This window comes from Ursus maritimus, unplaced genomic scaffold (assembly GCF_017311325.1).
Source record: "Ursus maritimus isolate PB19 unplaced genomic scaffold, ASM1731132v1 scaffold_5, whole genome shotgun sequence".
NCBI classification, from domain to species: domain Eukaryota; kingdom Metazoa; phylum Chordata; class Mammalia; order Carnivora; family Ursidae; genus Ursus; species Ursus maritimus.
In genome coordinates, this window is record NW_024426663.1 from 28,177,074 (window position 1) to 28,187,823 (window position 10,750).

General features: G+C 43.1%; 1 protein-coding gene across 1 annotated transcript in view; it reads right to left on the minus strand.

Moving 5' to 3' along the window:
- JMY (junction mediating and regulatory protein, p53 cofactor) overlaps positions 1–10,750 on the minus strand; it is a 95,043-nt gene that overhangs the window by 81,422 nt on the left and 2,871 nt on the right. Inside the window, exon 2 of the mRNA XM_040622146.1 lies at positions 8,251–8,709. Within this exon, the coding sequence (XP_040478080.1) occupies positions 8,251–8,709 (459 nt within the window). The remainder of the gene's footprint in view (positions 1–8,250; positions 8,710–10,750) is intronic.

The following is a 10,750-nucleotide window of genomic DNA, read 5'->3' on the forward strand; positions in this document are numbered from 1 at the left end:
GGGGGGGGGGGACGGAGAGAGAAAAGCTCAAGCAGGCTCCACACCCAGCGTGAGCCCCAACATGGGGCTGGATCTCACGACCCTGACAGATCATGACCCAAGCCAAAATCAAGAGTCAGATGCTTAACCAACTGAGCCACCCAGGCGCCCCTATAAATGATTCTTTTAAGAAAGACATGCATTGGGGCACCTGGGTGGCTCAGTGGGTTAAGTGTCTGCCTTCAGTTCAGGTCATGATCCCAGAACCTTGGATCGAGCCCCACTGTCAGTCTCCCTGCTCAGTGGGGATTCTGCTTCTCCCTCTCCCTTTGCCCCTCCCCCCGTTCCTTCTCTCTTTCTCTCTCTTAAATAAAATCTTAAAAAAAAAAAAAAAAAAAAAGACCTGCATCCTGTCTCACATTAGAGTTTCATGTATCATACATGTACAAATTTAAATTATCCTCCTTTAGGATTACCATGTTCTCTAATTACAGACACACTGTTAATTACAGTATATGTACATACAGTATACATGCATAATCAAGGTTTTCCAAAAACAACCAGCAACCAGACACTGTTAATGTTTTTGTTCGGTGATGATACACTGACCAAGTATTTCAGTTTGCCAGTGTTTATCAGTTAGCTTCTCTCCCTGTCTACAGGAAAGAAGATGGTCCAATGATTAAGAAAGCAGGACAGAAGCAGTTAGGCTTGGATTTATAAGCCAGATACTTTATCTTACGCAAATTCATCTGATCTCTTTGAACCTGTTTCCTCTACTGTAAAATCCCTACCTCTTAGTTTGATATGAAGATTAACATTAAGAGTTCGCATTTACCAAGTGTTTGCGGGGTACACAGCACTGTTCTAAGTACTGACACAAAACCTATTTTTAAAGGCAGCAGTATTCTCTCACTTTGCAGGAGTAGCAGCCAAGGAAGTAAGACAATTAGGTAGGCCCATATTCACGAAGCTATCAGGTAGAGGAGCCAAGACTCAAAACTCAAACATTACCTCTCAACTAACACCTACATCCTGAGATAATTTAAAGACCTCAGCACAGTGCTTGAGCCACAGGAAGCATTCAATAAAGGTTACTTTGATGACTGAAAATTTAAAACCTCAAATATTTCACTACACACAGGTCTCTCTAGTCATGGCCCCATTGGCGTCAGTAAAGAGGAGACAGACTCACCCAGATAAGAAGGTGAAGAGGAAGAAAGGCTTAAAGAAATAATTTTATTAACTAAACATCTGCTTTGTAAATATAACTTCAAGTTATCAAATGGAAAAGTAGTTTTAATACTGGAAACCATAGGGAAATGTACCAAAGCCTGGGGGGAAAGTGGGGGGAGGGGGGGGACACCCTGGAGAACAAGTAATGAACAAAGTGTGGTCAAGAAAACAAATATAAGAACAGGAGGAAACACTTCTGCCCTCTTCTAATGCCCTCTGCAGCCAAGAATGATTTAGGGCTTTTTCAAAGCCTTACAAAACTCTAGCAAAATTAGAAGTGCTGCGACTTAAACAGTCTGAACAGTCAGCTTACATCAAGGAGACCTAAACCTGAATACGAGCACATAAAACAAGTGGCTCAGGTCCCAACACTTGCCATACTGTGCCTGTAAACTACCCTGAGGATCCTTAACCTCTAACCTTGATCCTACCTCAGGCACTGAGACCAAGGACCTTAAGAGACAGTCTTAAGGTCGACCTACCAGAATCAGAATTAGGACAAAAATAGATTTTACAGAGCCACATTCAACAAATTTTCTTTTCCCTAAGCACTTATGATAGTCAGTGTAGTTAGAACTTCTTAAAAAATACCATGCCTCAAAAAACAAAAACAAAAAAACCCTGCCTCAACTAATTCCTAGCAGCAGGCCAATTTGATAACCAATTGTATTTAAAAATTCTTCTGGAGAAAATGACCATTTTTCTCTATCACTGTAATCTCCTTATGCTTATGAATGCAATAATATTTGTTGAATAAATTAAGCCCCCAGCCACCACCCTCAAACCCTAAAGTTAAAAATAAAACTCCACATCATTAAGTGAACTTCATACATTTATCCTTAAAACCATTCTCCTCTATCCCATCAGGCCTATTTTTATTTCACAGCCTATACTACAAAACCTTCACTTCAGTATGAAAAGAGTCTATCATAAGCAATTATAACCATATAAAATTCAAAATTCAAGGACAAGCATGGGGCATCTGGGTGGCTCAGTCGGTTGCGTGTCAGACGCTTGATTTTGGCTTGGGTCCTGTTTTAGGGTCATGATATGGAGCCTCACAGCTGGGTACTCAGCAGAGTCTGCTTGGGATTCTCTTCCTCTCCGCCTGCCCCTCCACCCCCCCCACTCTCTCTTTCTAAAATAAATAGAATCCTTAAAAAAAAAATCAAAAATTAATAAAAATAAACCCAAGGACAAGCATAAAAGGGCAATTTTCCACATTTTAGAAAATTCATGAAATTTTCCAGCTTTTTGCCAAATGAATCCTTCTCTACCTTTGTGGAGCTTTAATAACTTACTCTGTGTTAAGACTACTTAGTATTAACAGTCTACTACAAGAAGCTTGAAAGGCCAAATGAACTTCACTACCTCTATAAAAAAAAAAATAGCATCAGGAACTATTAGTCTTCATTACATTCTCTTAGCCTTGCAACTTAAATTTTTTCCCAGCAACAACTGAGGAAACTGGGCAGATTAAGGGGGAGCAGATCTGGCCTATTAGAGAGTGAAAAGAGCCCCAGGAAACTTTCCATTACAAAAAGTAAGCACACAGGCTTTTAACCATCAACGGAAGGCTACCTTTTGCTTTCAATTCCCACTTCCAGCAATATTTCACAGTCAATGAAAGGTGAAATAAAACAGCAATGGAGAACAGTGAGAGACTGATTAAAGTTACATGTGAAGCTCTGGAGAGTGAAGATTGCTAATTCAAACATAACAACTGTTAAGTTTGACAAACAAAACGACCCATTCACCTTCTCTGTTCTACCTCCCTCCTGTCCCCCCCCCCCAACCCCTGAACTCACATTGGTCAAGTGTTTGTCCAAATTGGCCTTGTTTAGCAAGGAGGAAACATGCCTGATTTCAAGTCTGAAATATCTGGTGGATGGGGCATCATGTGATGTTTAACAGCAAGCAGAAAAAGCACCACATAAATCAGTGCTATCCTGCCTCCAGCCTCCATGTTTCTGCATTACAGATGCACTAACCTAAAAGGATATATTCATCTTTTTTCCTATACATCTCTCTTTTCAGTGACGTGAAAAATGGCCAAGTTTATTTGGGCACAGGAATGAAGAAAACGGTTAGTATCTAAGTCATTGTTTTCACGGCCTCTACCTTTCAAGTCTTTCATCGTAACTTTCAAGAATCCTACAAAATTCACTTAGCTTCATTATTCCTTAACTGTGTATGCACTATTTTTATGGGAATATACAGACATAACAGCTCTCTCAGCTGCAACTACATTACGTACTTCCCGAGTCTGCTTCTACTACTTACACCTAATCATGGGTCAAGGCACGCTGTCCCAATCAAAGGCCAGCATCCTACGGTTCCGAAAAGATCATGATTTCTCATAATATATATAGTTGAGATATCAGTGTACTCCTGAGTTTTATAACTAATTTTAGTTTTTCAGAAAAATTACAAAAGTCATAACTGGTTGGAGAGATGGTAAGCATTCTTTCTAGAGCTCCCTGCCCCTTACGTTCAATAACCTCAGAAGGCAGGAGTTATTTACAGCCGAGTCATTTTAAGACACAAAGGATCTTGAATCTTAAGATATCCTTTAAGTATCTTCCCAATTTCCCTGTTTTAAAAAGGTTAACTAAGCAGGTCACAGAAGTGCTGAGTTCTATTTGGAAGCCAGGTCTTTCTGACTCCAAACACTAGGCAGACTCTTGTCTACAGCATGCTTTACATGGCTACTTAGAAAAACACGTGCTGCTCTCAATGCTTTTTTGTTTATTTGTTTTACTAGCAGTAAGTTAAAATCAACTGGGAAGAAGTTAACTGAGCAACTGTATAAACATAATATCTTCTCCAAAGAGAATACTATTTTAGATCTTAATCAAGCCTACCATCATAGTTAAGGTTTACTACCTAAAGGACCACAACTATTTTAACAAGAGTTGTCCTTATACAGAAACCACTATTTACAAAATCCAGGTCATCAAAGGTAAGTAAGCCATGGTATGGGTCACCCATACACTATAATATGATCCTCAGCTCTGACCAACAACTAAGACTCTTGCTGAAACCATCCCAAGAGCCCTGGTGGCACCTGATTCATTCACGGATTGGGTGCCTGCTATATAAATAGCACTCCTTACAGCACATTCTTGTGAAAGTCCAAAACAAACCTCCCATGTAATAAATTTCAAATTTCATTTAAGATTAAGGTCCTAAGTAGCACATAACCTTACAATTCCTGTTACCTAAAAATTTTTCATTAGTGGGGCACCTGGGTGGCTCGTCGGTTAAGCATCTGATTCGTGGTTTCAGCTCAGGTAATAATCTCATGGGTTGTGGGATCCAGCCCCTGTTGTCAGGCTCCTCGCTCAATAGGATAGGCTTGCAAGATTCTCTCCTTCTGCCCCCCCACCACTCTCAAAATAAATCAATCCTTAAAACTAAAATTTTCTCATTAGTATTACATAAATTATAGCTTCTCACAAACTTTCATTTCCAGTCAACTGACCAAATTTTGAATCATTAACAAAAAAGTTTAGCAGAAAACTTAGTATTTTATTCTTCAATTTCTCACAAAACAAAGATATAGAAGTACTTCTTATAACCCTATACATAAGTGTATTCTAAAACTTAAACTCCAACAGAAGTATGCCCAAAGCTTAGAAAGCAAATGATTTACAGTTATGGTTTTAAAGCTCTTTCTGAAGAACACCTTAAGGAATTTGATAAAAGCCTCTCTCCAAAAATGCAAGTATGTCTATGCATATAAAACTTAGCATGCTACTTTACAACACCCCATTAAAATCCTTCTATAGCTCCCTTCAATTTATAGGGAATTCACCAACCCCAGATAAAGACCCCTTATTTAGAAAGTTATTTACAGTTTTAAAGATTTTTACTGAGTTTCTAAGTAGCATGGTCCCTTATGTGGAATTTACATTTATCAACTTATAAAATTTTATTTACCCACAGCTTTAAATCAAAAAGACCCTTCTTCCAAATCCTTTGAGTTCTTGTAATACTAAAAAGCAACAACAACAAAAACAAGAACACCTCTGGTGTCCTTGGTCCACAAATACTAAGAGTGCTCACAAGATGTGTGGCCCTGAACTAGGGATGGCAAAGAGAATTTCAAGATACTGTCAAGGCCAGTGACCTTGAGAAGTTTACAGTCCAGTTGTACAGTCTGTTCTACTAAAAAAAACAAAAAACAAAAACAAAACAGAAAAACCCCACCTCCTTTCCACAACTTACTGACCATTTCGAACAAAAACAGGTGTGGCCTTTAAGCTGAAGCCTTAAATAGATTAAAAAAAAAAAAAAAGGAATACTGGAGGAAAAAAAAAGAGCAGAAAATAGATTCAGAGAAATTAAAGAAGGAAAAACATAACCAAAAGTCTAAATTTTCTAAGTAACATACAGCTAAGAGTGTGTTTGATTTACCAGATATACCTGGCTTGACATCTTTAGAATCACTCCCACAAGTTAAGTCAACTGCGGAACTGGGAACAAAAAACCCATTAAATTAGATGTAATTAAATTTAATAAAATCATTAGTACAAAAATGACACAATTTCAATATTTTACCTAAAAAAGTTACTGCAAACTATTAATATAGTAAAAAATTTTAAGCAGCTAAGAAAAAACAAAAAAAACATGGCTGCCATGTTCTTACACTACCATTATCATGCCCACAGCAGAAGTCAACTAATGAATCACACCACCCTTTCTCCCTACTGAGCTTCATTTCTTTCAATATAAACTTCCAGTAGATATCAGGGTGAGCATTATAACTGAATCTATCTGTTGTCTTGATAATTATTTGTCAATACTGTTCAAATCAATTAAATGAAGCACCAAAAATTTATATATTTAATGTCCAATGAATTTATAATTTCATTTGAGTTGTCTTCCAGAATACAAAATACTCTTTAAAACTTTAAATTTCTCTTTGTTAAAGAGGATGTAACATCATGGTTAATATAACCTTAATTAGGAAAAGATAATCTTTTTAAAAAATGTAACTCTCCACCCCCATGAAAAAGTTCCAGAAAACCGTAATTAATTATATTTTACGGCAAATCTCATTTTTGCACCTATTTGAATGAATGAAACCAGACAAAATTACTTTTTCGAATACCAATAAAATTAAAACTGAATGAGTCTACATCATTTAGAGCTATAAGAAACATAAAGTTTAGGGGCGCCTGGAATTGAGCCCCGTCAGGCTCCCTGCTCATCATGGAATCTGCTTTTTGCCTCTGCCCACCAGCTCATGTGCACTCTTACTAATAAATAAACATCTTAAAAAAAAAAATACGAAGTTTAACAAAAAAGTAAGACAAATAACTATTAACTTTGTTCACACAGTTTAAAAGAAATACAGGCCAATATTAACAAAACTCTAAAGAGAATGTATGTGACCATTTATCACTTCCTTCCAAAAAGAATTAAGGTAGAACGCAGATTTCAGAAGTAGATGATAAAGAGGGAAATAGGGGTGCCTGGGTGGCTCAGGCGGTTAAGCATGTGCCTTCTGCTCAAATCATAATCCCAGAGTTCGGGGATCGAGCCCCGTGGTGCTCCCTGCTCAGTGGGGAGCCTGCTTCTCCCTCTCCTTCTGCCCCCCCCATGCACACATAGGTGCTCCCTCTCAAATAAATAAAAATCTTAAAAAAAAAAAAAAAAGAGGGAAATAAAAACATCCCTAGAATTCTAGAATCACATTACCAAGGTGGGTGATGCTTAGCACAAAGTAAACTAACAGGAAGGAGTAAAAACCTGGACTAGGAAGTTGTATGAGAGCACTGTGGGTTAAGTGAGAAAAAAACTTCCTCAAGCCCCAAAGCAAGCAATAAAAAATACATACAATTCCATGTGGAAACCAGGAGGTACCAGCTTCCTAGCCTTAACAGCAGGATTCGGGTAATTTTATAAACACAGGCAAGGTTAACAGATGACAACACAATGTCAGGAATATAAACACCATAAAAAGGGGCATTTCCTCACGCCACCTTTAACCTCAACTGGTACTAATACTAAAAATAATAGCTTTGAGGAAATATCTGTTAGTGCCCATTAGGAAAACTAAAGTGTATCTTTTTTTTCTTAATTTTTTTTTTTTTTTAATAATCTCTACACCCAACATGGGGCTCAAATTCACAACCCCAAGATCAAGAGTTGCACAGTTTACTGACTGAGCCAGCCAGGTGACCCAAAAAACTAAAGTATATTTTAAAATACTTTAGTACAGTTCTTTCAGCAGAAGCTGTTCGGTAGGCCTGACCTCAAATTATGTATATCCTACAAATCACAGATCTCCTCATATAAACACATGAAGACCTTTCCCATTACTTCCTGTAATTTTAAGTGTAAGACAGTTTGAAAAAGCTTTGTACTACTTTTACAAGTACAAAAGTATAATAAACATTCCTGCCCAAGACCTTTTTTTCTCCCTAAAACAGGAGTTAAACATCTGCCAGCTATAAAGACTGGAGACTATGCATAAACCTTTAAAAATACATTCTCATAGTGCTTTTTCATTTGGATAGGCCACTCATTATGAATTTTAAAATTTGCCTAAGTTGCCAAACTACAAATGGAGACTAAAAAAAGGCCAACTGTATTCCCTACAACCAACTATTTTGAGTAAATGTAGAGGACATCAGAAAGTAGGGTTAATATCCGAGCAGTTATTGGTGGAAAGAGAGGCAAAAGAGAAACGAATGCTCAGTGTATATTTATTGGTCGCCTTTTTTCGGAATGGCTTTAATCCTACTCGCTGCACTGAATAGTAAACACACCACTTATTACACAGAACCTACTTGATAAATGGGAAGAGGAAATCTAAAGACTTAACAAAGTTCCTTCAGAGGGCCATTAAGAAAAGCCACGGTTTTCCCACCATTGAAAGGAATTAAGGGGTTCCTTGGTAAGGAACCCATCTTCTTCCTCTTCTCTTGTCCAGAAGAAAAAGTCTCCCAAATGCTCACAGCCAGGCTCCAGCCTCCGGCAGTGAGAAGCCAAACGCAAAGACTGGAGCCCAGACTAGGTTCTTACCTCCTGGATGCGCTTCCTGGCCCGCTGAAGCACTTCTTCATAGCCCTTCTGCCGCAGCTCGCTAAGGCTTTCGTAATACTCCTCGGGATCATCGGTCTCAGTGAAAAGTACCTGGGAGAGGATCTTCCAGCCACAGGTGTCCAGGCCATGGCCCAGGTAAACCTGGAGCTGGTAACACAGAGTGTCGATCTCCTGCTCGGTCATCTCTGGGGCGCCCCCGAACAGCACGGTCCACATGCCAGAGGGCTCCTCGGGGAATACAGGCAGGCACTGCTCCAGCTGCGAGTTCACAGAACACAGCTGCTGGTGCACAGCACGCAGATCCTGGAAGGAGAAGAGTCCGGCCCAGCTACACTCCTCGGCCGGGGACTCCAGCTCGGCGGTGGAAGGCGGTTGCTCTGCGTCCGAGAGCGCCAGGGACGCCGGGGCCACCTCGTCCTCCCTCACCATTTCCAGCACCTCTATCTCCTCGGAGACCGCCCCGCAAGCGCTCACTACTCGCACGGAGGACACCGGGGCCTCCCTGGGAGCCGGCAGGGCTGCTGCTGCAGCGGCCCCCGCCACATCTTTGCCTTCAGATCCCCTTCGGACCGGGCTGGTCTTGGCCCGCACCCCTGGAGGGGCTCCGCCCCTTGCCAGCGGGACATCGCAGCAGCGGGTCCTCCTCGAAGGCGCGCGCGCTCCGGAGAGCCGCCCTCCGCCCAGGCCGGCCCTCCCGGGGCCCGGGCTTCTACCCAGAGTCGCAGAGGCAATGGCCTCGGGCCGGCCCCCTGCCCGCTGGGCTGCCTGGCCCGCGGGTCCCGCGGACGCGGGTGCTCCGGGATCAGCGCCCTCGTGCCCCTCTGCTCCGCCGTCTCCCTGCTCTGCCTGGGCCGTCCGGTTGTGGCAGGTTATGGCAAACTTCTCTCAATCTCGTTCCAGGCCACAATGAAGACGAACTTGTGCTTCTCGCGCCGTCGAACACATGGGGCCGCACGGCCACCCAGTCCGACTCGAGCGTCTCCTCCAGCGCGAACGACATAGGTCCCGGTGCCAGGCCGCGGGGAGGCGACGCTGGCCCCGCCCGCCCGAAGACTCACCGGCTGGCTGCACCGCGCCCCCGCTCACCTTCGCTGGCGCCTTCGGCCATCTTAGCGCGCCGGCCGGTTTCCTCCAGCTTGCTCGCCCGGCCCTCCTCACTTGAACCCGCCGCGCTCCTTTGTGGTGCGGCTCGCCGGAAAGACAATACGCGTCCCCGGAGCAGGTAGTTCACATGGTCACGTGCAGCTGGATCTGTTTACAAGCCCGGTGCTGCGGTAGCGCCTCGCGCCTGTCCCCGCCGCCCCCAGCGCGAGGCCGCGGTGCGGCGTCTGCGGCTCTCCGAAGGTGAGGAGCGGGTCCCGCGGGGCCGGGCAGGCCGGTAGGCTGTAGGGGCCGGGGATGTGTGCGTCTCCGCCGCTCACCCAGGCCGATCTCCCCGCCCCACCTCCTTCTCCTCCTCTTCCCGACCGCCCGGAGCCGGCCTGACGGATAGAAACGCGTCTCATAAACTCTGAACCTCAGTATCGCCACAATGTTGCCATTTGGCTGCTGACGTAGACTGCTCCACGAGGGACGTAAACACGGGCACGTGCCGCACGCTGGTGACGCGGCGGCGGCGGCGCGCACACCCAGCCCGCGCGCGCCAGCACCGCCTCTCCCCGTCCCCCGCCCTCTCCCGCGAGCGGCCGCGCGCCGGACTCCTTCCTTCCGCACACCCTCTTCTCCATCGGCTGGAGCAGGCTCTCCGCAGGCTGCGAGTCCCGAAGACGGTGAGTGTGGTACGTGTGTCTTGCGGGACAAGTGACCCCTGAGCCTCGGGGAAAAAAAGTGTAGGAACTGAGATTTTTTCGAACTCTAGTCATTCAAAGGGACCCTGAAATGTAAACGTGCCTCCTTTCGCTCGGGGAGAGTCGGTATAGGTAACCCCTACATTCAGAAAGTGCTCTGTAACATTACACGAACTATGTGCTAAACTTGATTGGGATGCCCCAGACTGTTGAATTCTCCTCAAACACCTTTGAGACACAATTTAAGATATGAAAGGGATGTGTCTGAAGACAGCCCGGTAGAACTCCAAAACAAAATTAAATCAAGTGAAAATTCGGTCATGTCCTAATAGTATGAATGTTTACATTTCAGTTCAGTGGCGCTTTATTGCCTCAGGTTTTACCACTGTGTACTGTTCTGGGAACCTCGTTTTGAGGTCACTGGCTTAAGCCCTTTTGCAGTTGTATTCAATTATCAGAGATCCCAGAATGCACATAGAAAAAAAATCACGTAAATCCGAGGAATTCTGCTATTTATACTGAACTGTGATAAAACACATTTTTTAAATTGCCTGGTGAATCTTACAATCTAGCTTATATTATTGGCGTTCTTTTTCCTATTAGCTCCCAATTCATAGTATAGGGATTCTGCATCCAAAGTAAAATACAATGGGAATTACTCTTTTACTTTTATCCGTATTTCTCAAATTATA